General features: G+C 38.6%; 1 protein-coding gene across 1 annotated transcript in view; it reads left to right on the top strand.

The window, feature by feature from the left end:
• TTN (titin) overlaps nt 1-24,077 on the top strand; it is a 307,220-nt gene that overhangs the window by 3,800 nt on the left and 279,343 nt on the right. The window contains exons 2-26 of the mRNA XM_077830394.1: nt 86-289; nt 1,225-1,512; nt 3,054-3,142; nt 3,234-3,478; nt 5,749-6,054; nt 6,280-6,427; nt 6,921-7,037; nt 8,648-8,785; nt 10,076-10,213; nt 10,674-10,811; nt 12,515-12,781; nt 12,911-13,036; nt 14,079-14,357; nt 14,674-14,739; nt 15,204-15,462; nt 16,446-16,506; nt 16,624-16,836; nt 17,643-17,785; nt 18,873-19,078; nt 19,225-19,455; nt 20,053-20,297; nt 20,962-21,185; nt 21,288-21,452; nt 21,553-21,721; nt 22,315-24,005. Coding sequence (XP_077686520.1) covers nt 86-289; nt 1,225-1,512; nt 3,054-3,142; nt 3,234-3,478; nt 5,749-6,054; nt 6,280-6,427; nt 6,921-7,037; nt 8,648-8,785; nt 10,076-10,213; nt 10,674-10,811; nt 12,515-12,781; nt 12,911-13,036; nt 14,079-14,357; nt 14,674-14,739; nt 15,204-15,462; nt 16,446-16,506; nt 16,624-16,836; nt 17,643-17,785; nt 18,873-19,078; nt 19,225-19,455; nt 20,053-20,297; nt 20,962-21,185; nt 21,288-21,452; nt 21,553-21,721; nt 22,315-24,005 — 6,156 coding nt within the window. The remainder of the gene's footprint in view (nt 1-85; nt 290-1,224; nt 1,513-3,053; nt 3,143-3,233; nt 3,479-5,748; nt 6,055-6,279; nt 6,428-6,920; nt 7,038-8,647; nt 8,786-10,075; nt 10,214-10,673; nt 10,812-12,514; nt 12,782-12,910; nt 13,037-14,078; nt 14,358-14,673; nt 14,740-15,203; nt 15,463-16,445; nt 16,507-16,623; nt 16,837-17,642; nt 17,786-18,872; nt 19,079-19,224; nt 19,456-20,052; nt 20,298-20,961; nt 21,186-21,287; nt 21,453-21,552; nt 21,722-22,314; nt 24,006-24,077) is intronic.

Raw genomic sequence — 24,077 nt, 5'->3', positions numbered from 1 at the left:
GTATTTTTTAATTAGCAGAAGTATTTTGGGGCTCCTGGTCTATAGTGATGCTGAAATTGCTTTCTTTATCTACCGCTTTCTGTAGGTTCCCCAGTTCCTGAGGTGAGCTGGTTTCGGGATGGCCAGGTTATCTCCGCTGCAACTCTGCCCGGCGTGCAGATCTCATTTAGCGATGGCCGCGCTAAACTCGTGATCCCCGCCGTGACAGCAGACAACAGTGGAAGATACAGCATACAAGCCACCAATAGATCTGGGCAAGCAACTAGTACTGTTGAGCTACTTGTCACAGGTACAGTATTGTTAAGGAGGGACAGCAAACTATTGGCACTTCCCCTTGTCACCAGAGGTGAGGGAGCTAAAATAAAAATTATACATATATATATTCCAAACTTGGATAAAAATAACACAAAAATATGAGATGGAAACACCATACAAGATAGCAACAACAAATTAAATTCCTGACTAGTAAAGCGAGCTAGATTTTTTTCCCCAAAAAAACTCCAATATATACTTAGATTCCTTATAGATGTAGATAGGATTCTTCATCGCTTCATGGTGAATTTTCAAGTATTACTATTACAACAGTCTTCAGCAGTATAAACTATGAACCAGACTGTACAAACACTTACGAGTATAGTCCTTCCAGATGCCTGTCCTAACACTACAAGCCTTTATTCAAAAGTAATCTTTACTCACACAAATAGCACCACCAACTTCAATGGAATTAGTCATGTAAGTAAAGATTATTCCTGTGAATAAGGGTTTGAAGGATAGGGTCCTTATTAACTTCAGTAGCACTGTACTCACATGAATATAGAATGGATCTGGCCCTTTCTTACCAATATAGGCCCTGACTCTGCGAACTCTTATGCACATGTTCAACTTTGTTCATGTGAGTAGTCCCATTGACAGCAATGGAAATACTCACATGAAGTTAAGTATGTGTGTAAGCATTTGCTGGATCAGGGCTTTACTCATGTGGGTAAAGTTAACAACATGTATATGTGTTTGCAGGAAGGAGGCCTTAATTTATTTTAATGTTAGACAAGGTGGCCCTCTTCTAAATCAATAGCAACTGGGAGATAAATAAGGAGATCGTAGTTTATTTATAAAGGGTATTTGTAAAGAATTTAAAGGCTGTGAATGCTTCTAGAATTGGAAATATTTAGGACTTATGAAGTTGTCTTTACTGAGTGAACTTTAATTTTTCTAATTAAATTGTAGCTGAAACAGCACCACCAAACTTTACACAACGTCTACAGAGCATAACTATAAGGCAAGGAAAGCAAGTTCGACTTGATGTTAGAGTGACTGGAATCCCTACACCTGTGGTGAAGTTCTATCGGGATGGAGCAGAAATTCAAAGCTCCCTCGATTTTCAAATTTCACAAGAAGGAGACCTCTACAGTTTAATAATTGCAGAAGCTTATCCTGAAGACTCCGGAACCTATTCAGTAAATGCCACAAATAGCGTGGGACGAGCTACTTCAACAGCCGAATTGCTGGTTCAAGGTAATGGCGTTGAGGTTGTAAGCCATGAAAATAAGAACATGTACATTCGTGTTGTGGTATAAAGGGCACTGCTAAAATTAATGTTGATCAGCAATTTCATTAATAACCCATTTCTCAAGCGTTTGTAAACTGGTTGTAAAAATGCGTTCCAAGCTGAAACATGTCATAAAAGGCTCCAGGCTGGTAACAAAAAGTACATTTTCAACATAAAACAATTCCCTCAGTTGGACTTCTTTGAATTATCTAAGTACAGTATAGGCATCACAAAAGGGTAATTTTTTTTGTTTTTGTTTGGTTGGTTTGGTTTTGTTTTTTTGTGAGAGGTTGTTTTGTTTTGCTCTTGCAGAATTTTTAAAAATTAAATTTTAAAACCAAGGCCTTTTATCTACTGCTGTTGGGCCACATTCTGCAGTTCTTCAGTGAGCAAAACTCTTATTGACTGTAGTAGGAACAGGACTGTTTTTAATTTGCTAAATGATTATTTGTCATTGCAAAATCAGATTAAGGCACAATTTGATTTTTGCAGTAAGATGGGTATATGCTAATACTGCAAGAACAACATTAACGTGGCCCCATTTCTGTGCCCCATCAGAACTTTCTCTCACTAGAGGAATTTGTGAGACACACACAGCAAACGAATGGCAGAATGTTCATGTTGACATTCACAAATCAGTGCTCACTAACTTCAGGCCTCTGTTCTCACAACGCATCTGCAGAGTGTGAACTCCAAGAATATGGGAGTAGCCCAGAATGAGGCACAGCAGAATTGCCCTTTTTGATCAGCTTATTCCTCACATACACATATGTAGGGGAGTCTGGACTTCATTTACTGTATATTTTTAAATTGAAAACTACCCAGACATTAAAGTTTAAAATTCAAATAATAAATAAAGACAATAAAGGGCTTTTACTATTCCTGCTACAACAACATTATATACTTAGGGCCCTGACCAGACTAAAATATATGAGCCCTTCTAGTCTGTGCAAGCCATACATGGCTGAAGTAAGGTCACAGACTTTAATCATGGGGAAAGGATTAATAGAAGTTTGGTCATCTGTATAAGGCTGTAATTGGCATTATGCAGCCATTTCTTGGAAGCAATACCCCTTCACAAGAGAGGGTAGACTCCTTGTTGAGAGTGCAGATGAGAATGAGCCCAGTAGCTATGAAGGCAGTTTCGGGTTGAATGGAGCCCTTTCAATCATACTCATAATGCCATTATAGCCAAGACAACCTTTCTTGGCTCACCAGACTGGAATGATTCTGAAGCAGGCATTCAAAGTCTTGTATAATTAATATGCTTTTAAATTTTTTGGCCTAATTACATAGTTACACAAAAAGGCTAATCTTATATCAACTGGTTCCACAATTATTTGCCTATAGATACTGCAAGAAAAACAGATGGCTGATTAATTCTTTCTCTGGTGTTTACACATGCTGATATACAATTGGCATTGCATGTTTAGTTCCTTCTAAAAAGCTATTATTGTTTTTTACCACATATAATTCTCCTGACTATTCATTTTATACCTTCTGATAGGCGAGGAAGAAGTAGTACCCGCTAAAAAGACAAAGACGATTGTTTCGACTGCTCAGATTTCGCAAACAAGACAAGCCAGAATTGAAAAGGTACATTTTTTCAAAGCTAATGGTGTTAAAAACTTTAGATATTGATTCTTGGCATTGCAGTGTCTCACCATTGTTCTTTCTTTCATTATAGAAAATAGAAGCCCACTTTGATGCCAGATCACTTACAACTATTGAAATGTCCATAGAGAGTGCCACAGGACAACAGCTCCCACACAAGGCACCTCCAAGAATGCCTCCTAAACCTACATCAAAATCACCAACTCCACCAATAAGTGCAGCAAAAGTACAAATGGCACGACAGCAGTCACCATCTCCCATTAGACAGTCACTGTCACCTGTAAGACATGTTAGAGCACCAACACCATCACCAGTCAGGTAAATCATATTAACTATCAAGGAAATATTGAATTTTGAGTCATTCCCACCAGTAAAATGAGAAAATGAAATGGTGATGATGTGAACTGAAAGCACAACATAGAATGGAAGAACGTGGACTTGTTCTGACTGTTGGTTGTGTATAGTTGTCAAAGTTCAGGAGGAGGTTTTTGGCAGCCATCTGCAAATGCTCCATCCTCTGAGATAGGTTTAAGAAATTGTTAGAAAATGTGTAGGGTCAGATTCTGCACTGTGTTCCGCCACACAAAGCTGGAGTAACACTTTTTTTGCTCCAGCTATACGTGATTAATTTCAATCAGAATCTGGCCTTTCGTAATTACTGTATGGGAAAAGAAAAGAGCATTTGGTGAGTTGCATGCAGAATGGAAGGATCAATAGAAAAATGACTGCATGTATCTGTGGACATGGGTATATTTAGACATGTGGGTAATGATTCCAGAGTTAAGGCTGTGGAGGCAAGAAAAATGAGCATGGTTATGGGGAAATGAGGGTTTAGCTCTGATATGTGTAGGGCCTCAGGAGGGAAAGGGAGTGATTTGAAGTGCAGGGTCCACAGCCGTGGTGTGGCAGAGCTAAATTCATTTGCACTGAGGCACTGATGAAGAGTTATTAGGCTCTTCTGGCTCTGCTGCCTCTGCTCCCGACTGCACCAAGCACTGGGCCAGAAAAGCGAAATGTCTCTGAGCTGAATGAGGCCCCATTTAAACCTTTGTGGCAGCTCTGCTTTGTGGTGAATTTCATCACAGTGAAAACAGCTATTGCTGTATATACAAGAAGGAGCAATGGATTGGTAGTAATGTAATAATTTACAAGGATAATTAATCTATGAGCACTTGCGTAAATGCAAGGATAATACAATAGTGCCATCTAGAGGGCATAATGCGCTAAAAATGTTATCCTCTAGGTAGACCTGCGTGAAATACATTATTGACTCAAAAATAACATTTACATCTAAATTAGATGTGAAAATAAATGTAAAAAATAAAAGTATATTGCTGGTGACCACCACTAATGCTGCAATGGTTCAGAATGTGGCAATGTTAAAACATTTGCATGGTGCTAGAAATTTGATATACCAGAACTCATCTTGGGGGAAAAGATGTATTTAGTCGTGGTGTTGTAGCAACTTGGAAAGTGCTTTAAAACTACATATTAATACTCTCAATTAATTTTTAAAATGTCAGTCTTTCTAAAAGGTCTGTTTATCACTGTAACAGCAGACACCAATGAATGCTACTGTAATTGGTAAAAGGAAATTAGGCCCCAATCCTGAAATGAACGGATCAAAGGCAGACTTCTGTGCCCCCACATGACACTGCACTGAATTCAGTGGGGCTCATTGCAGAATTGGGGCCTAATTTAATACATAATGACCCTGATCCAATAGTCCTTTCTCAAAACTCCCATTATCTGAGTAAAGAATATAATCTCTGACCCAATGTGAACTTACCATTGCTGGTACTTTTATATTAAATGTACATTCTTGAGTGAAATACATTGTGGTGTTCTCTTTAATGTCTTCATTGTAAAGCTAATTATGTCATTAAAAATCCTTCAATAATTTAAGGATCGGACAAACCTACAAGAGGAGGAAAGCTCCTCAAGTCCTTTCCTTCTTGCAGTGTCAAGCACATTGATGGCGTTCAGTAAATAAATAATAAAACAATGAGATCTCCTTTCCTATTTATTATTTACATTGTGATAGCATCCAAAAGACCCAGTCAGGATCAGGGCCCCACTGTATTGGGAGCTGTACAAACACATAGAAAGACTGTTTGAGGAGCATAATTTCAAATGAGAGAACAAGTGAGTGTAACAAACAATAGGAAGGAAGGAAGGAAGGAAGAGAATAGAGGAATGGTAAGCAGATCACACAATCTAACCATTTACACAATTTTAAGGTAACAAATCAACTAGAACTTTTGCTTTCCTTTTCTAAATAAATAAATTCAGTGTTCCCAACTGCCATGCTGCCTATCGCTATTAGTAGGTTGGTTTCTTGTAGCCCTGGAGTTTATAAGTAAAGTTTGGTCAAAAAAATTCAAAATTTTCCAACTGGGGGGAGAGGGACAAGAAAGGGGATAGTTGGTTTGTTTTGGTTTTTGTTGGTTTTTCATTTAGCTCAGTGTCCAGGTACTGATCGTACCGTAAACAGGAAATGAATGTCAATCCTGTGTGAAGTTACTTGTGTGGTTATTTTATTAAGTGATGCTAAATTTAATACCAGTAATATTATGTTTATTCATTAGGTCAGTATCTCCTGCTGGAAGACTCTCCACTTCACCTATTAGGCCTGTGAAATCTCCAGTGCTGATCCGTAAAGCACAGGCAACGGTAGCCACTGCTGCTGAGGTTGTTCCTCCTTGGAAACTGGAAGGTTATGTCTCTGCAGCCGAGGCACGGATGCAGGAAACTAGAGTAACTACAAGTGGTACCCAGATAAGGACAGAAGAAAGATGGGAAGGAAGATATGGTGTCCAAGACCAGGTGACCATCAGTGGTGCTGCTGCTGGTGTTGCTGTTGCTGGTATAGCTGCTGGTGCTAAAGAGGTAAAGAGTCTTTAAATTTGGAAAGAACATTGCTTATGCTGAGAGAGCCGCTAAATGTAATTTGAGAGTTTGCATGTAAACACTTGCTTACAACAGCTATTTAGGGAGTTCCCCTGGAAATGTTTAAATTGACCTTTGACAGCAATATTCTGTGCATGTATTTGTCATATGCTTATTCTGTGTATGCACCCTATAAAACAATATCTTCTGATGTGACTAATTTTGGTCCTACAGGATGCTGATAAAACAGCAGCTGTTGCTACTGTAGTGGCTGCAGTTGACCTGGCTAGAGTGAGAGAACCAGTTCCAAGCCCTGTAGAGCAGATTTCTAAAAGGACAGCAATGACTGCGGTACACATTCAACCTGTTCAGGAGCAGGTAGAAGTAAAACACAGCTTTTATATAATTTCCTCCTTACCCCCTGATCCTACATGCAAACAAAGCATGTATTTCATAGTGCAAAATTAACAAGATACTAAGTGCTTCATATAAGCATGCGTTATTGGTGCAGAAGCATCTGGACTGTAAGGGACTGCTCGTGGTCATCTCATCAATCACCTCACATCATGACTGAATTGACTTAATTATTCTTACACCATTCCTGAGGAATGGGTATCATGTCTTGTTTTTATTAACTCCAGTGAAAGTGATCCCATAATGTCCCTTGGCAGCTTATTCCATTACCTATTGTTGTTCTTATACTGACAAAAAATTTCCTAATATTTAACTTGAATGTTCCCAGCTGAGCTTAAAATAACTATTCCCCAGCATTTTCCCCTTAATTTATACTACTTTCTTTTGATAACTGATCTTTACTATGTGTTGAGATGTATTTTAAGGTTGTTTTTTTTTCCCCTCCTATAAAAATCAGATAAGAAAGGAAGCTATGGTAGTAGTTACTACTGATAAATCCAAAGAACAGGCAATAATATCAAGAACTAGAGAAGGAATTGTTACCAAACAAGAAGTACACATCGCTCATGAGAAGGTGAATACAGTTGTTACGGATGTAATATTCACAGTTGAACTCTACTTTAAAGACAAACTATGTATATATTTTTCTTTCCTTTTCTTTTTGTAACTTATGAACTGAAAAGCCCAGCAATACAAAGTGTCACTATATAACTCACTTGCTCACCAGGGTTTTCAATACTAGCATTTTCATAATTCTCTCTTGATGACTGACCGTTTTGCATAAGATACTTAGATACTACTGTGGCTAGTAGTCTATGAATATTATAGATAGATTAAAGTGAAATTTTTGAAAAAATGACTTCCAGGAAAAATGCCATTGTTTTCCTACCATTTGTTGTATAGCTAGATAATAGCCCAAACGTGTTTGTTTAAAAAACAAACAAACAAACAAACAAAAAACCACCCACACGCCTCTTCTTGGATTTTCCATTTTTCTGTGGCTGTTTCTGAGCTTATTCCATACATGTGGCATTTTCCTGTTAACAAATAGGAGGCAAGATACATTAAGAAGAACATTCTGCACTGAAAACAATGTGAAACAAAATAGTGGTGACTGAATTTCAGATAACTTTCAGCATATGTTTTGTTTTTAATTTTCAGATACATTTATTTTAACTTAAGCCCTGATTCTTCAGGCAAATACGCATATGCTTAACCTTACTCATAAGTAGATCTATTACAGTCAGTGGGGTTATTCAAATGAGCAAAGTTAACCAAATGTGCAAGTGTTTGCGGGATCAGGGCCTGTTGGTATTTCTTCATTCTATTTCTGGATGGTCCCCAGGAGTTTCATACCAAGTTAGAGTAATTTATGCCTCCCTCCCGTAGAAATGGTACATTTCTGCAGTCCACCACCCTTTACAGCTTATCCAGACCAAACTACTCCTCCAGAAAGTAGATCAGTCAAGTGCTGAGGTCAGGTTTCAAATTGAGAGGGTAAAAAGGAATCTAGTTGTGAGGGTAGGTGGGTCTAAATCCAAGTTAAGGTTGAGTCTAATCCTGACGATGGAATCTAGAGTGAAATATCAAGGTTCAAGGTGAGAAATAGTCTGGGCAAGGGGAGGAGTAATTTAACTTTACCATACTGAGGGATGGAAATCAGAAAACTGCCATTACACGGGGAGGAGCATGTTCTGTATTTTCATCTAAACCTCCTGGATAGAGTGAAATTTACCAAAAAATATGCATTCAAAATCATGGCTTTTCCCCCATTGATAGTAATGCAGATAAATTTCTTCCTGTTCCAGTATCTGTTACATACTGCCTTTTAATAGGAAAATGACAGAGTCTATGGAGTAAGTTATTTTATTTTTCTTCTCACTGTATATTTCATAAAAGAAGTTCAGATGCTGCTGTTGCCAGTCTAATCAATTTTTAAAATCTATATAAAACACTGGAGTTTTCCTAAGAGTAGGCATCATGAAACAATGATATTCACCTGTATACAGTGACTGCAGGGTACAAACAGAATGACTCACAATCACTTCCTTCTACAAAGACCTCCAGTGAAATTTAACCTCCTTTCCCTCCACTAGACCAGCCTCTTCTCCAATGTTATATAAAAGTCATGTAATTTGTATTTGAGATTATATGTAATTGAGACTTTTTTACTGTAAAAATCAGATAAGAAAGGAACCAGAGAAAGCTCCTATACCCAAGGTAATAATTGCTGCTGATAAAGCCAAAGAACAAGAAAAAGTATCAAGAGCTAGAGAAGAAATTTCTACAAAACGAGAGCAAATTCACATCACTCATGAAAAGGTGAATACAGCTGTTATAGATGTAGCTCACTGATACACCCTTTTTCATTAACAATCTCTATCAAATGCTCCTTATGTACTTTGCCTTTGGTTTTTTATGAGCTGCAGGCTCCAACAATAGAAACATTTATAAAGTAACTGTTCCATAAAGAGGCCCGGTGTTACAGTTCCAGGCAAAACTCCCACTGACTTTAATAGGAGTTCTGACTAGTCAGGAACTGCAAGACTGAGCTCTTAACATCAGTTATTTAAGTATTGTGGTTGTCATTACTAACATGCTCATAATTCTCATTTGATGATTAGTGACCTTTACTTGATGTATGAAGGTGGATTTTAAGAGAACCTTTTAAAGAGTTTTTATTCAGTTAGCCATCAGAATAATAATGACTTCCATAAAGGGTTTGAGCCAATGAGGTTTGCTGAAGTTTTGCTGGATCACAAACTGTCTGATCGGTCTCACAGCTAATATCAGATGATTTTGGAGCCCTTACTCACACTGAGTAGCCCTTATTTAACTGAGTATCCCCACTGACTAATGAGAGTAAATGTTAGGTCATAGTAATACTCATTTCTACGCAGCTGCTAAAAGGAGTTTATATCCGGAGGATACAATGATGATAATTTAAATGTAACCAATAGGGGACCAAATTCTTCCCTGATTCTTTCTCACACAGTGTAACTCTACTGAATTTAACTGAGTTGCAAAGTGTGTAAAATGGAATGGAAGTTGGCTTACATACAATGGTCATTCCACTCTATAAGTGGCATTTCATCTTCCTTTCTTTCCCCTTGTCATAGGGGTGTAGCCATGGGTGGGCTTGAGTGGGCCTCAGCTTAGCATCCAGACCCTACTTAGCGTCCCCCACTTAGCATCCAGGCCCACTCAAATCTAAGCAGGGGTGTAGTGCTGCCACAGCAGCCCGGAACATCACTCAGACACCTGAAATCCAGAAAGGAGTGATGCACCCACTCTTCAGAAAGCTACGCTCTGGCAGCTCTGCCTTCCCATTTTCTGAACCGCCCCATGCACATGCTCAGCTCGGCAGGTGAAGCCCTATGTCTGGGGGCACCAGGACTAAGAAGAGGGCATGGCATCAGGGGAGAAGCTGAGCTAGCACAGTCTGTCATTGCCTGTCCACCCAAAAGTTGGAACCCTCCCAAATTTCCACTCCTAGCTCTGCCACTGTCTTGTCTACATAACATTCCATCAACCTGTCCCACTGTCCTGAAAAGCCATGTAATTTGGTTTGAGAACAAATATAATTGAAACTTTTTTTATCATAAAAAACAGATAAGAAAGGAAACTGTGAAACCTTCTGTGCCTAAGGTAGTAATTACCACCGATAAACCTAAAGTACCAGTCAGAGTATCGAGAACTAGAGAAGAAGTTGCTACCAAACAAGAACAAGTACGAGTAACTGATGAAAAGGTGAATAGAACTGTTATAAATGTGATATTCACTCTCCTGTGATACTCCCTTTGCACACTAATACTTCTCCTACAAATACTAACTATATATTTCCAGGGTTTTTTTTTCTAAAACTTACTCCAACTAGAAACTTGTATCAACTATGAATTAGTATCTAGTTCTTCCCACTTTGTCCTTCACTCCTAATAGTTGGCATTAATAAGATATCCATTACTCTCTTTTGACTGACTTTGATTTCTTTGCAGTAAAGAGCATTTTAACTTTTTTTAAATAATATATTTTATTTAAATGAGTATTGTTACATCCTAATGCCTATCAATAGCTAGCTAATACAGAGTCACTCGGAGACTGCAGTGTACAGGGATCTAAAACCTTAACCCTTTCCCCCATTCCAATGCTTTTTTTTTTTCATAAGACCATATGTAATTGAAACTTTTTTTGTTTCTACCATAATAATCAGATAAGAAAGGAAGCTGAAAAAATTACTGTAGTTCCGACAGTAATTGCCACTGATAAATCCAAGGAACCAGTAACAATACCAAGAACTAGAGAAGGAATTACTACCAAACAAGAACAAATGCATCTAATTCGTGATCAGGTGAATACAGCTGTTGCAGATATGAAATACACTGTTCCACCTTACTTTCTCTGCGAGCCTCCTTATGCTTCACCATCAGTTAAGAGCTACTTGTGTACACTAGAATCCACTCAACTGCATTCCCCTTAATGTGCTTGCTTGATTGAGGTGATTTGACAAGGAACAGATTCAGTGTAATGAATCTCAATAATTCTAGAAAATTAACTAATGGCCCATCCATTTATAAAAAATCACTTTAACTGGAGCCACCTATGATTGTCTTTGAAAGCCTGGTCTCAGTAGATAACGCTGAACTGGTGTTTGCTTATGTAAATTTCTGTATCTGAAATCATTTAGTATATAGGCTATTTCCCCTTTAATTTTATGGTTAATTGACCAGCTGATCTCACTTTATCAGGATTTGTATTGTTTTTGTTCTTCGTATAATGCATACGTTTAAAACAATTCAGTTCCACCCAGTATATTCTTATAAGCCTCTGATAAAGGGGAACATTGTTTGTTTCTGTTTCCACTGGTATCTATGCCAGTTAAGAGGATTCTAATGTAATAGGGCTGAGTCCTATCATCAGTGAGAGAGTAACATAATTGTGAACTACAGGATATGGTCCACTTTTTTCTTAATGTAATTAATTAATTGAAAACATCACTGGTATGTTTACAAAATGTTTTGATTAATTTTCAATGGAAAAAGCAAAATCAGATAAAATACACACCAAGGGTTCAGTGTGTACAGAGTTCACAGTTCTTTGGTGTGTGAATTTATGGCCATAAGCACTTCCTTTGAAGTTAGCACTAGCATTGAATAATATAGTCCTCAGAGTGCAAAGTCTTATCAATAGTAAAACAAACTTTTGCAGACAATCTGTCTGACCTAGCTTAGAGATATTACTTCACGTGGTGAACTATTTTTAAAGCTGTATGTAAACTGAGTGAAGGAAGGCAATTTATTATTTAAAAGTATTAATTTTTTCACATGCTCTTTTACTATATACTGTATCCAGGTAAATTATAATACTGAAAAAACAGCAGCAGTCACTACTCAAATATCTGCTCCTGACAAAGCCAGAGCTTGATAATGGACAAATTGTACTGACATCAAATGTGAAACCAATTATGGATCAGGAAGTTAAAAACAAATTACATCCTGGCACAAAAGCACCACTTCCTTTTTACCAAAACACTCTTTCAGTTATCCTTCCCTATTAAGAACTTGTAAAATACATTAGCACAACTTTTCCTTGCATTGAAGTTACAGCTGTATATTTACTAAGGCTCATTGTGTGCAAATGGACCATGCAGTGTTTGCACGTCAAACATCATATACATACTTTGACCATTTCTCTTAGTAATGTCTGATATAGAATTATGTGCAGCTGTCAGAAATTACAGCTTTTTAAATATTATACATACCGTATCATAGTCACAAATGTGCCAGCAAAGTATTTAATATACATTGTGTACTGTATGTAGAAATATGCATGTGCACAATGTGTATACATATCTATTCAGTATAAATATATATTTACAGCGAGTGACTATGAAATGCACATGTGGATAAATACAGTCTGCATATTTTTCATACTATATAATGTATGTACATTTTCTGTCTCTTTCTAACTTGTATGTACTCTGTATTTGCCAGATAGACAAATCTTTGTCATCACCATGGGTATTTGTATGAATTCTGTAAATGTTATCTTTAGATTGGAGCTTACAAAAAGGCTGAAGCTGTAGCTACAGTTGTTGCTGCAGTTGATCAGGCACGTGTTAGAGAGCCCTGGGAGCTAGAGCATGATGAAGAAGGCTATGCTGAGCAGACAGCTTTGGAATATGGATATAAAGAGCGTACTATGACAGGTCACATTGTTGAGGTGCCAGCCGAACGTCATGTTGTCACCAAACCAGTACATGTTCCTTCTGAAACAAAAGTTTCTACCACTGAAAAAATGGGAATGCATATATCAACACAGGTTAGACTTGGTTTACATTGCACTCTTTCTCTGGCTGTCTTGTTTTGTTTTTTTTTAAATGAAACTTTTTATTTTGCAGTTTGGTGACTAGTACAACATACTCACCAAACATTTTCTTGGTTAATGTAGATTAAAAGAACAGAAGAAACCAGAACTGAAAAAGCAGCCCTTGTGGAACACACACGTCCCCGGACAGCAAGTCCTCATTTTACAGTTTCAAAAATTACTGTTCCTAAACCAGATCATACTTATGAGGTAAGAGCGGAGGAAGGGTGCTGGGCAAACAGCAAGCTCAGTCAAAATAACTGATACCTCATTTTTTCTATATTGATGCCCCTCCTTCCCCCTCCCCATACAATACTGTGTTACTCCCAAGTGGGGGAAGAGGTTGTGCTGTCTTTGATTTGTGTTGCCCTATTCCCTAGTAAATAAAATATAATAGTGCAGATAAATGTATGCCCTTTATTTGTGAAATCCTGCCAAAAAGTGATTTTGTTGGGGTTTTTTTAAAACCCCAACCATTTCATATATTTGGAATGCAGCTAAAACATGTGGTATTTACAATAAAATGCTACATGCCTGGCATACACCTTCACCCTGTTTAAAGGGTAGGAAAAAATCCTGATTCGTGCTCAACTTCTCGCATTAAAGAAATACTTCAGTAGCAGTACTTTTTTTTCTTTCTTTGCAGTTGTTTTACTGCATACTAAACTAGTTCAGGAATGAACATGCTCTACATCCCTAATCCAAACTATATTTTATGGCCTCATAAAGAACCATGTGTGTTTGTATTCATTTCATGTTATTTTTTCCTTTCTACTGTTTGAGGAGTTTTTTTCATCTTTTTTTTTTTAAATTAGGGACACAATCCAACTTAGTTATGCATAAAGGTTGCACTTTGAAATCTCTTCAGGTATTTTAATCACTTCCTGGCATATAATTAGTTCTGTGATGCCTTAGTGAAAATCTAAGTTCAAGCCTAGAAAGCAACAGAGCACATTCCCTTTAAGAGCTATGTTGCTATTTAAAGACCATAATTCTAACACAATATAATAGAACACTTTCAAATGCTATATACAACTTTAAGTCTGCATACAAGTATATATATTTTAAAAACTATGTTATTTTACAGCATAGGAGGGTTGAAAGTGTCATTATGTAGCTTATCTAATATGCGAATAAGGAAGTAACAGACTATTATGTAATTTGTCATACTGACTTGCTTGGGAAATACATAGTGCATCTTTTGAAAATAAGAGTAACACAACTGTAACTTTCTTTCTCTTGGATTGGTTAGGTTTCAATAGCAGGATCTGCTATGGCTACCCTGGAAAAAGAGTTATCAGCAACTTCTGTTCAAAAGATCACGAGACCTGTGAAATCACCACAAGTAAAGCCACCTGAAACCAGAGTGATGGCAGAGAAGGTTGTCTCTCCACAATTTCCCTTTGGAGAGGCAGCAGATGCCTATAAGAGCCGTTATGATGTTGAGACCAAAAGAGACATAAGTGTGAGCATTACAGGTGGTGTGGTACGGGAAGAACACATTGAATTAATGCAAGAAGGTGAAGCAAAGGTTTGTCATTAAGTGAATTCCAAAATCATCTTGATTGACTTACATCTTAGAAACAATAGAGAGTAACCCAATGTGTTTACAGTTCTTCCCCCCCATTACAAGCCTATTCTTTTAAAATATCCTTGCTGAGCTTTGTCTGTCGTAGGTTGTGCAAAACAAGTAGCACAAGCATTTCTAAGATCCTAACATCACTTTGTCACAGCAAGCAGCAGTCACTGTCTGCAAGGAAACATTTTCCTACATCAATTATGGTGTGTCTGCCATTTATTTCCTTCACTTTGTGGGATGTTTAGTAACTCTGCTTTAAATGTCATAGGTAACAGAAATGGCTAGAGTTCCTGAGCCAGCAGAAGTCCCTGCTACCCCACCAACCTTAGTCTCTGTAAGTAGTGAAAATATAGATAAAGGTTATATTGTTTTGCCTTTCATTCCTTTTAAGATACGCTTTGTTTCACCCCCTTTTTGTCATGTATTTAATACATTCAGTTGCTCTCTGGAGCTCTGACACCATCTCTCATGTCTGTTGTCAGTTGCCAGTCTCTGTAGCTGTGTGACCTATCAGAATGATCTTTGCTGAACTGAACAAGTGAATTCTCACAAAGATCAAATTCCCTCTAGATTTTCCCTGTGAAGAGTAACATATTCAGACAGCCCAACTCCAGCTTCAAAAGCTGTAGTTTGAAAATGTCTCTTCTCTCTGATTTATTTGGGGCACTGCACATCAGTGCCTCATTTTGATACAGATGCTGAATTGTAAGTTTCAGGACTGTTTTATTGTACGGTTGAAATGATTTATTTACTAGTGAAGAGTCATATTCATTGTATAAATACTTTTGTGTGATACAGGGTCTAAAAAACATGACTGTTATTGAAGGCGAATCTGTCACTTTGGAGTGCTACATCTCTGGCCATCCAGCCCCGACTGTGTCATGGTACAGAGAAGACTATCAGATTGAGAGTTCCATAGACTTCCAGATTACCTTCAAAGCAGGAGTTGCTCGCCTTGTGATTCGTGAAGCCTTTGCAGAAGACAGTGGAAGATTTACTTGCACTGCTACCAATGCAGCTGGAACTGTTAGCACTTCATGCCACTTACATGTGCAGGGCAAGTAGATTTCTCACAACAAGAATACGAACAGTTTGCTTAGTCAAAATGGCTTCATTACAACTTCTCTATACCCAAGAGCTAGTATTTCTGGCAGCTGCAGGTGTCTTGATTTACCCATGGCAGCCTCCAGGGCTGCTAAACCTGCCAGCAACTCCCACCTAGTCTCTTCACCTAATAAAAGATTTGTGTTGCCTAGGGCAAAAATCAAGGACTATCCATTAGTATTGTACACTACCTGCAACATCCCCCATCCCTGTTTTCACTCAGAGATACGTGGGCTTTCCACCCTTCACATTAGTCCTATCAGTACAGATAATGGCTCAGTTGATGCCTATTTTGAGGAAGATATGGACATGTTCCCCATCTCCCTACTATTCTGGGGTCCCCCTACTCCTATCAGTGACAAATATTTCAGCCTCCAGTGTCAAGACCATCATGCACTAGTAAGTGTCCTAAAAATGCAATCCTACATGGAAGGAATAAATGGTAAGGGCCCCTGTGAACATACTCAAGGATCATCACAAGTATCTGAGAGGGGGAGAGAGACTTTGCTTTGTTACTGAGCTATATTCAAGACTATTCAAAACCCACATACCAAAGGAACATTACGGCACACCCAACATCCCGTGCCCCACTAGGGCAAGTGGCCATATAGGTCCTATCAGATTGGCAAATACCACAGAAACAACAACGGCACAGCCCAATAATATGCAAGAGAGAAAAACATTAAAGGTGAAGGGTACTAAATAGCTCAGGAACATTTGATTATGACTAATACAGCTAGGCTGGTTTGAAGAGGCCAGGAAGGAGACATCCCACGTCACCTGGGTGCCAGTTATGAGCAAGCTAAGATTCCTGATTCACTGTCCCAGTGCAAGTACCTGACCCTTAAATTCAGCCAGCAAAACTACCCTCCCTCTTAGGTGCTTTGTCCACTTTTAAAATATTTTGGCATCAACATTATCATACTTTTCTTACAGTTTCTGAGGAGATTGAAAGCCGAGAAGCCGTTTCTGTGAAGGCTGTCACAGAAGAGAAACGGTAATGTTACTTTTCTAAGCAGACTGCTCGTACTGTGATTATTAGTTACTTCCATTTTATTTATTTGTGATTTCCTTCTGCATCAGCTCATTTGCCTTCTTTGAAATCTTCTTCCAGCTATATGGAGTCAAAAGATGTGGTAATGGTAGATACCACTATTGCAGAACAAGAAGTGTTTGGAGAAGCTGCAGCTCCTTTTTTTATAACCAAACCTATAATTCAGAAGTTAGTTGAAGGTGGAAGTGTAATTTTTGAGTGCCAAATTGGGGGCAACCCAAAGCCACACATCTACTGGAAAAAAGCTGGGGTACCTCTTACTACTGGCTACAGGTATATAAGTTACTTAAACATTGTTCTTTCTCTGATGTGCAAATGATACTTCCATAGATTTGACACACATTAGAATTCAGTTATCCGCTTTGGACTAAATCTATCCCTAGTGTAACCCCACTGATTTCAGTGGGGTGTCATCAGGAATTAATATGGCCCGAAGTTTCTGAACATATAGGTATTTGAACCCATCCGGCTGTTCTTCTCTGTTATGGGATGCAATGTTTGCTCTGGTGGGTTATAAAATGTATATTTTAAAAGGCTAGAAAAGCAATTATAAATACAAGGTTGAACTAAAAATCGACATACACATTAATTTATATATATATAGAGAGAGAGACTTTGGTTTGAATTTTCTCTGCAGTGTTCTGTAGAATTGAGGAAATATTTAGTGAAGGAGCCATCTGAGTACGTTTTCCGGCATTCTTGAAATGTATCATGATATAATCACCTATAGAAAATGATGGAAATGATGTTTCCAGGCATAAAGCTCCCTGAATATAAAAATTCTGATATTGGGAAGGTTACATTGTATATGATAATGGAATCCTCAAGACTTCAGTACTGCCTTTTGTCTCTGAGTTCAATTATTATTATAGATATAGGGAATAATTGAGCTCTGGTTGCAGTATTGTTATTTCTCTTATGCTGTTCTACTATTCCACTGAGTTGATATTGGCCTAAAAAATTATCAAAGCATTGGCTTTTTCAAGGAGTAATAGTCATAGATCTTTCAAAAAGTAAATAAAGTGAAGAGTTCTGCTGATCAGAATTATGGAGAATTTGTGTTTTCTACGTTCTTAAAGACACAAACTGAGTTACAAAAAAGAGACTGGGGAATGCAGACTTGAAATTTCGATGACCTTTGCTGATGACGCCGGAGAATACACTATTGTTATTCGCAATAAGCATGGAGAAGCTTCTGCATCAGCCTCTTTACTGGAAGAAGGTATATGTAGGTGCATGGATAATGGGGGAGGAGGGATTAACAAAAAAGTCAGTGATAAAAATATGGAAGAATAAGACTGGAGTTTCTTTAACTTGCTTTAAGATTAGCAAATTGGTGCCACTCTGTTTGATATAATAAAAACCGACTGGTCACAATGGTCGATGAGGTATTGCAGTAGCTTCTTTTTCTTTCTGAGCCATTAACTAGTTTCAAAATGGAAGCATTCTTCTTTTAAGTGAGTCTCTTAAAGGAGGTCGTGAATCTGTGGGCATTTTCATAGCAGTTGTCAAACCACGATGATGTACAGAACCACTTGCAGGTCACAGGGTGAAATCCTGGCTTCCCTTTGATTCCAGTGGGGCCAGGATTTCACCCAAAGTGTTCACTTCTATAGAAGCACATGGTAAGGAATGGTACAAAGGCCTAGCTCCCTTCCACACTCCTCTCCTTACCCCAGAGAAAGAGAAGGTACTGGGAGCTCTGCAGGAGGAAGAGTGCCTACAGCTACTTTTCTGTGGCACTGAGGATTTCTGCAGGAGGGAGAGAATATTTAACCTTAGGCTCATGCAGAGTTTAGAATCTCCTATTCAGCGTAGCTACAGGAGCCTCTCCTCTTGGAGAGCTCTTAATGCTCTGCACAGTATATGACCTTTGAAGTTTGGCATTGGGGTTCTGGGGAAAGGAAACTAACTAAGGAGCTGGGATATGTGCTTTAGAAAAAGAAACTAATTTAGACTATTTAGATATCCACGTAGATATTCATCAAGTACAATAGTTCCCAGAGAGAAGGTGTGAAGGTATGGTTAGGAGGCTGAGAGCTGATGAGCTCTCTCTTTAGAAGTGGTCCGTACTTAAGAAAACCTGTTCTAGAACATATAAATTATGACATTTTAATCAAGACTGGGTGGAGTGTCTATCTGTTGTAATGATTCTCACAGAGCATCAGGATATGCACCTGTTCCACAACCATCTGAAACGCTGTTTAAAATAATACCTACTAACTGATAACTTCTGCAGCTTATTTCTATATTTATGCCAGTAAAAATGGACAGTGACTTATCAGAATTAATGTGTGCTTAACTCCTAGCTGATTATGAGGTCTACATAAAATCGCAACAAGAAATGATGTACCAAACTCAGGTGACTGCATATGTACAAGAACCTAAAGTGGCTGAGATAGCCCCAGCTATTTTATATGCTGACTATGAAAAAGAATATGAAAAAGAACAAGCTCTAATTAGGAAGAAAATGGCAAAAGACACTGTGCAGATCCGGACTTTTGTAGATGAACACGTAAGTATTTCAGTCATTTTAAATTGTGATGGGAGCAGTTCAAGTCTTTCTATTTATTTTCACAAATGTAAGAAGTCAGTTATTCTACAAACTCTGTAAAGTCTGTTCTACAAAATCTATCACAAAACTGTTTTCTTTTTGTATAGGAATTCCACATTTCTTCCTTTGAAGAAAGACTTATCAAAGAAATTGAATACAGAATTATTAAGACCACCCTAGAAGAACTCTTGGAGGAAGACAGAGAAGAGATGGTGGTTGATATTCCTGAATCTGAAACAGTTGAAGCAGGATTTGATTTAAGATTAAAGAATTATAGAATCTTTGAGGGAATGGCTGTTACTTTCCATTGTAAAATGACTGGATATCCATTACCCAAGGTATACCAACATCCATAAATGTATAATATAAACCATACAGATATTGTTTTTAATTATATCTACCTATGAAACAGGCCTGCTTCTATATGTGGAAACTTACTGGATGTGGTAGCTCACTGCCAGAGAACCCCTTCTTTATCCTACTCAGCTAGAAAACCACAAATTCCAAAAACAATGTACGTTTTTCAGTCCTTTGTTCTCCCATCAAGCTGAGTTTCCATTTTGTAGATTTGTACAATAGTTCTGGATAAGGAAATGTGCTAGATTCACCAATACGCTATGGCAAAGTATTGCACTACTCATGCATCACAGAGAAGCGGTCATATAGTAGTGAATCTGGCTTGTTTCTATTTCATTCTTTATGTATCATAATGCTGAATTTTATATTGGATACTGATTTTCATATCTGCAAAAAGCTGTTTTTTACTCTTACTTATTTCAAGTAAAATTGTTTGCCAACTACATGTTGGTTATGGCCATGCAATAGTTGAAAAGTAGTGGGAAAGACCTAGCAGAGTTTTAAGTAACATACATGGGTACACAATACTGTATTCAAATCTCCATGAGGGTTCACTCTACTTTTTACTATTTGTGCAGATTGCGTGGTACAAGGATGGTAAACGCATTAAGCATGGAGAGCGCTACCACATGGAAGTTCTGCAAGATGGCAGCGCTAGTCTACATTTACCTGTTGTGTTGCCTGAAGATGAAGGAATTTATACAGTCTTTGCCAGCAATGTTAAAGGAAATGCCATTTGCTCTGCAAAGCTATACATTGAACCTGTTGCACCAGTTGGAGCTCCAGGTTATATGCCAGCACCAGATGTTATGAAAAGATATCGGTAAGTACAGGGTAATATGCAAGTCTTGTGTTCGTTCCAGTCCACTACAAACAAACAGTGTCCAGTGATCCCATCATGTAGTCCAAGCTAAACAAGTTTAGACCATCAGTCCTGGCATACCTCCATGCTGTTGGAAGTACTGATGTTGATTCAGTAAGTGGCACTCTGTTCTGTGGCTCAGTATGAACCAAATCCCCATTGCTACAGGGCAATGTGATTCTGAAGGTTATCACCTTCTAGATGATAGGTGTAAACAAGGTATTGGTTTAGTCCTCTCAATTTAGAGAATGTATTGCTCCTCACTTGGGATTTTACCTATTGTGCGCTGCACTGTTAAACAGCTTTTGCTTTCCACCACAGAGATTGCTACATTTCAGTGGTCAGAGAACTCATCCAGTTATAGATAGATACTCTGTGTGTATGTGAAAAATACATATTTCTGTAAGTATAGAGAACTGTAATATTATTTGACATTGCACAGATTCTTCATATTGATTAGACAACAGGAAACAAACTACAAATAATAATTTTACCTCACCTTTTCCCCTAGGTAAATTGATTTTAACCTGTTTTAAAATACTAGGCACAGGAGATTAATTATGTATTGCTTTAGCCTGGTTCTAGGAGTCATTGCTACAGCACAGCTTTTTTGTCCCTCCCTCAGGTCTCTTTCTCCCCGTTCCCCAAGTCGTTCTCCAGCCCGTAGTTCTCCGTCTCGTTCTCCTGCTCGCAGACTAGATGAAACTGATGAAGGACAACTGGAGAGATTGTATAAGCCAGTTTTTGTGTTGAAACCTAGTTCCTTTAAATGTGCAGAGGGGCAGACGGCGAGATTTGACCTAAAAGTAGTTGGCAGACCCATGCCAGAAACATACTGGTTTCATAATGGTATCTCAATTTATTTTCATACTATATTTTTTCTAAATAATTATATTATTTTCCATGTTAGGAAACAGTACGGGGTGTAAACAAAATTGTCTATTTCTGCAGGTCAACAAGTTGTTAATGACTATACTCATAAAATAGTAGTTAAAGAAGATGGCACACAGTCAATGATCATTGTCCATGCTAGTCCTGATGATTCTGGTGAATGGACTGTCGTTGCTCAGAACAGGGCAGGCAAAACTACGATCTCTATGACCTTGACAGTGGAAGGTATTTACTCTGCACATTTTGGAAAAAACTCCATCATTATTATGTATAGAAACAGTTATTTCAATTTCTGTGTCGGACCACTTTTTTCTTGCTCTTTCAGCTCAAGAACATCTAGTGAAACCACATTTTGTAGAAAGGCTGAAGAATGTTAGTGTCAAGGAGGGTACTAAACTGAAAATGTCAGTGAAAGCTACTGGTAACCCTAATCCTGATATTGTATGGTTGAAGAACAGTGATATCATTGTACCTCATAAATACCCAAAGATCAAGTAAGTGCTTCCTAAAAAGATAATGGGTAAAAACAGTAAAGATTTCAATAAGCCTGGTCCTGCAAGGTACTAAGTGCCTCCTAGTGTTTGCTGAGTGTCTCCAACTCCTCAAAAATGTAGTAGATGAGAATTGAGAGTGGGAACAATGGGAACTAGGGGCCTGATCCCATGGCCTTTGAAGACTATGGGAGTTTTTCCACTGACTTCAATGGGGATTGGATCTGGCCCTAAAAGTGTGCAATAACTTACAGGCTCAGGCCTGCCTTTTGCATGTTTCTGTACATGTTTATTATGTAAGTTTCAATAAAACTTAAAACCAAATTGTAAAAGAACCTCCATTAGCTTTCTGTATCTGCAGTCCTCTAGTAGATGAAATTTGTACTGATTTCAAGACCACTAAAGATTGCTACTTTGTGTTTATACAGTGCCTTGCACAATGAGGCCACATTCTTGATTGGTCGTTAGGCACTACCATGATTAAGTATTATTTTTGATTCCACCAGAAGTTTGCCTGCTTAAAGGTTATAGGGATGGTACCTAATTGTGAAGGAGATATGTGAGAAAATAATGTATATTTTTTTTTAATATTTCAGAATTGAGGGAACTAAAGGAGAAGCTGCACTTAAAATTGAGTCCACTGTCAAGCATGATGCTGCATGGTATACCGCTACTGCCATCAATAAAGCGGGGCGCGACACTACACGGTGCAAGGTAAATGTTGAAGTGGAGTTTGCAGAACCTGAACCAGAAAGGAAATTAATCATTCCAAGGGGAACATACAGAGCAAAGGAGATTGCAGCACCTGAGCTTGAGCCTCTCCATTTGCGTTATGGTCAAGAGCAATGGGAGGAGGGAGACCTTTATGACAAAGAAAAACAACAAAAGCCATTCTTTAAGAAGAAACTCACTTCATTAAGGCTCAAGCGCTTTGGACCAGCTCATTTTGACTGCAGACTGACACCAATTGGTGACCCCACTATGGTGGTCGACTGGCTACATGATGGCAAGCCCCTGGAGGCAGCCAATAGACTACGTATGATTAATGAATTTGGATACTGCAGTCTGGATTATGGAGTAGCCTATCCTAGAGACAGTGGAGTGATCACTTGCAGGGCAAGTAACAAATACGGTACTGACCACACATCGGCTACCCTTATAGTAAAAGATGAGAAAAGCCTTGTGGAAGAAACTCAGTTGCCAGAAGGCAGGAAGGGACTACAGCGAATTGAAGAGATGGAAAGAATGGCCCATGAGGGAGCCCTTGCTGGAGTAACAGAGGATCAAAAAGAGAAGCAAACGCCAGAAATTGTTTTGGTCCCTGAGCCTGCAAGAGTTCTGGAGGGTGAAACTGCGCGGTTCCGCTGCCGTGTCACTGGCTATCCACAGCCCAAAGTCAATTGGTATCTCAACGGGCAGCTCATTCGTAAAAGCAAAAGATTTAGACTCCGCTATGATGGTATCTACTACCTGGACATCGTGGACTGCAAATCATACGATACAGGTGAAGTGAAGGTTATGGCAGAAAATCCAGAGGGAGTAACGGAACACAAAGTGAAACTTGAGATCCAGCAGAGGGAAGATTTCAGGTCTGTCCTTCGCCGGGCACCCGAACCCAGGCACGAGCCAGCAGCAACAGAGCCTGGCAAACTTCTTTTTGCAGTACAAAAGGTAGACAAGCCTGCTGAGACAACTACCAAAGAGGTGGTGAAGCTAAAAAGGGCTGAAAGAATTACTCACGAGAAGCTAACGGAAGAGACTGAAGAGCTGCGCAGTAAATTCAAGCGTAGGACAGAGGAGGGCTATTATGAAGCCATTACTGCTGTGGAGCTTAAGTCTCGTAAAAAAGATGAATCATATGAAGAAATGCTTAAAAAGACAAAAGAGGAACTTCTTCACTGGACCAAAGACTTAACTGAGGAAGAGAAGAAAGTGCTTCTTGCTGAAGGCGAACTCACCATTCCAGCTATCAAACCAGAGAGGCTTGAGCTTAGTCCAAGTATGGAGGCTCCTAAGATACTTGAACGAATTCAAAGCCGGACAGTAGCCCAAGGTAGTGATGCACATTTCCGTGTTAGAGTAGTAGGGAAACCAGACCCTGAATGCCAATGGTTCAGAAATGGTATACAGATTGACCGGTCTGATCGGATATATTGGTACTGGCCTGAAGATAATGTTTGTGAATTGGTCATCAGGGATGTAACAGCTGAGGACTCTGCCAGCATCATGGTGAAAGCAATCAATATAGCTGGTGAAACTTCAAGCCATGCTTTCTTGCTAGTACAAGGTAATGTGTAAATCCCTTTAATGTATCCTGTTCATTAACAAAATGTGTTTGTCTTTGTAGTCCACAGGTTAT

Source organism: Eretmochelys imbricata, chromosome 11 (genome assembly GCF_965152235.1).
Source record: "Eretmochelys imbricata isolate rEreImb1 chromosome 11, rEreImb1.hap1, whole genome shotgun sequence".
Classification (NCBI taxonomy): Eukaryota; Metazoa; Chordata; order Testudines; family Cheloniidae; genus Eretmochelys; species Eretmochelys imbricata.
This window is presented reverse-complemented; position numbering and strand designations above follow the sequence as displayed.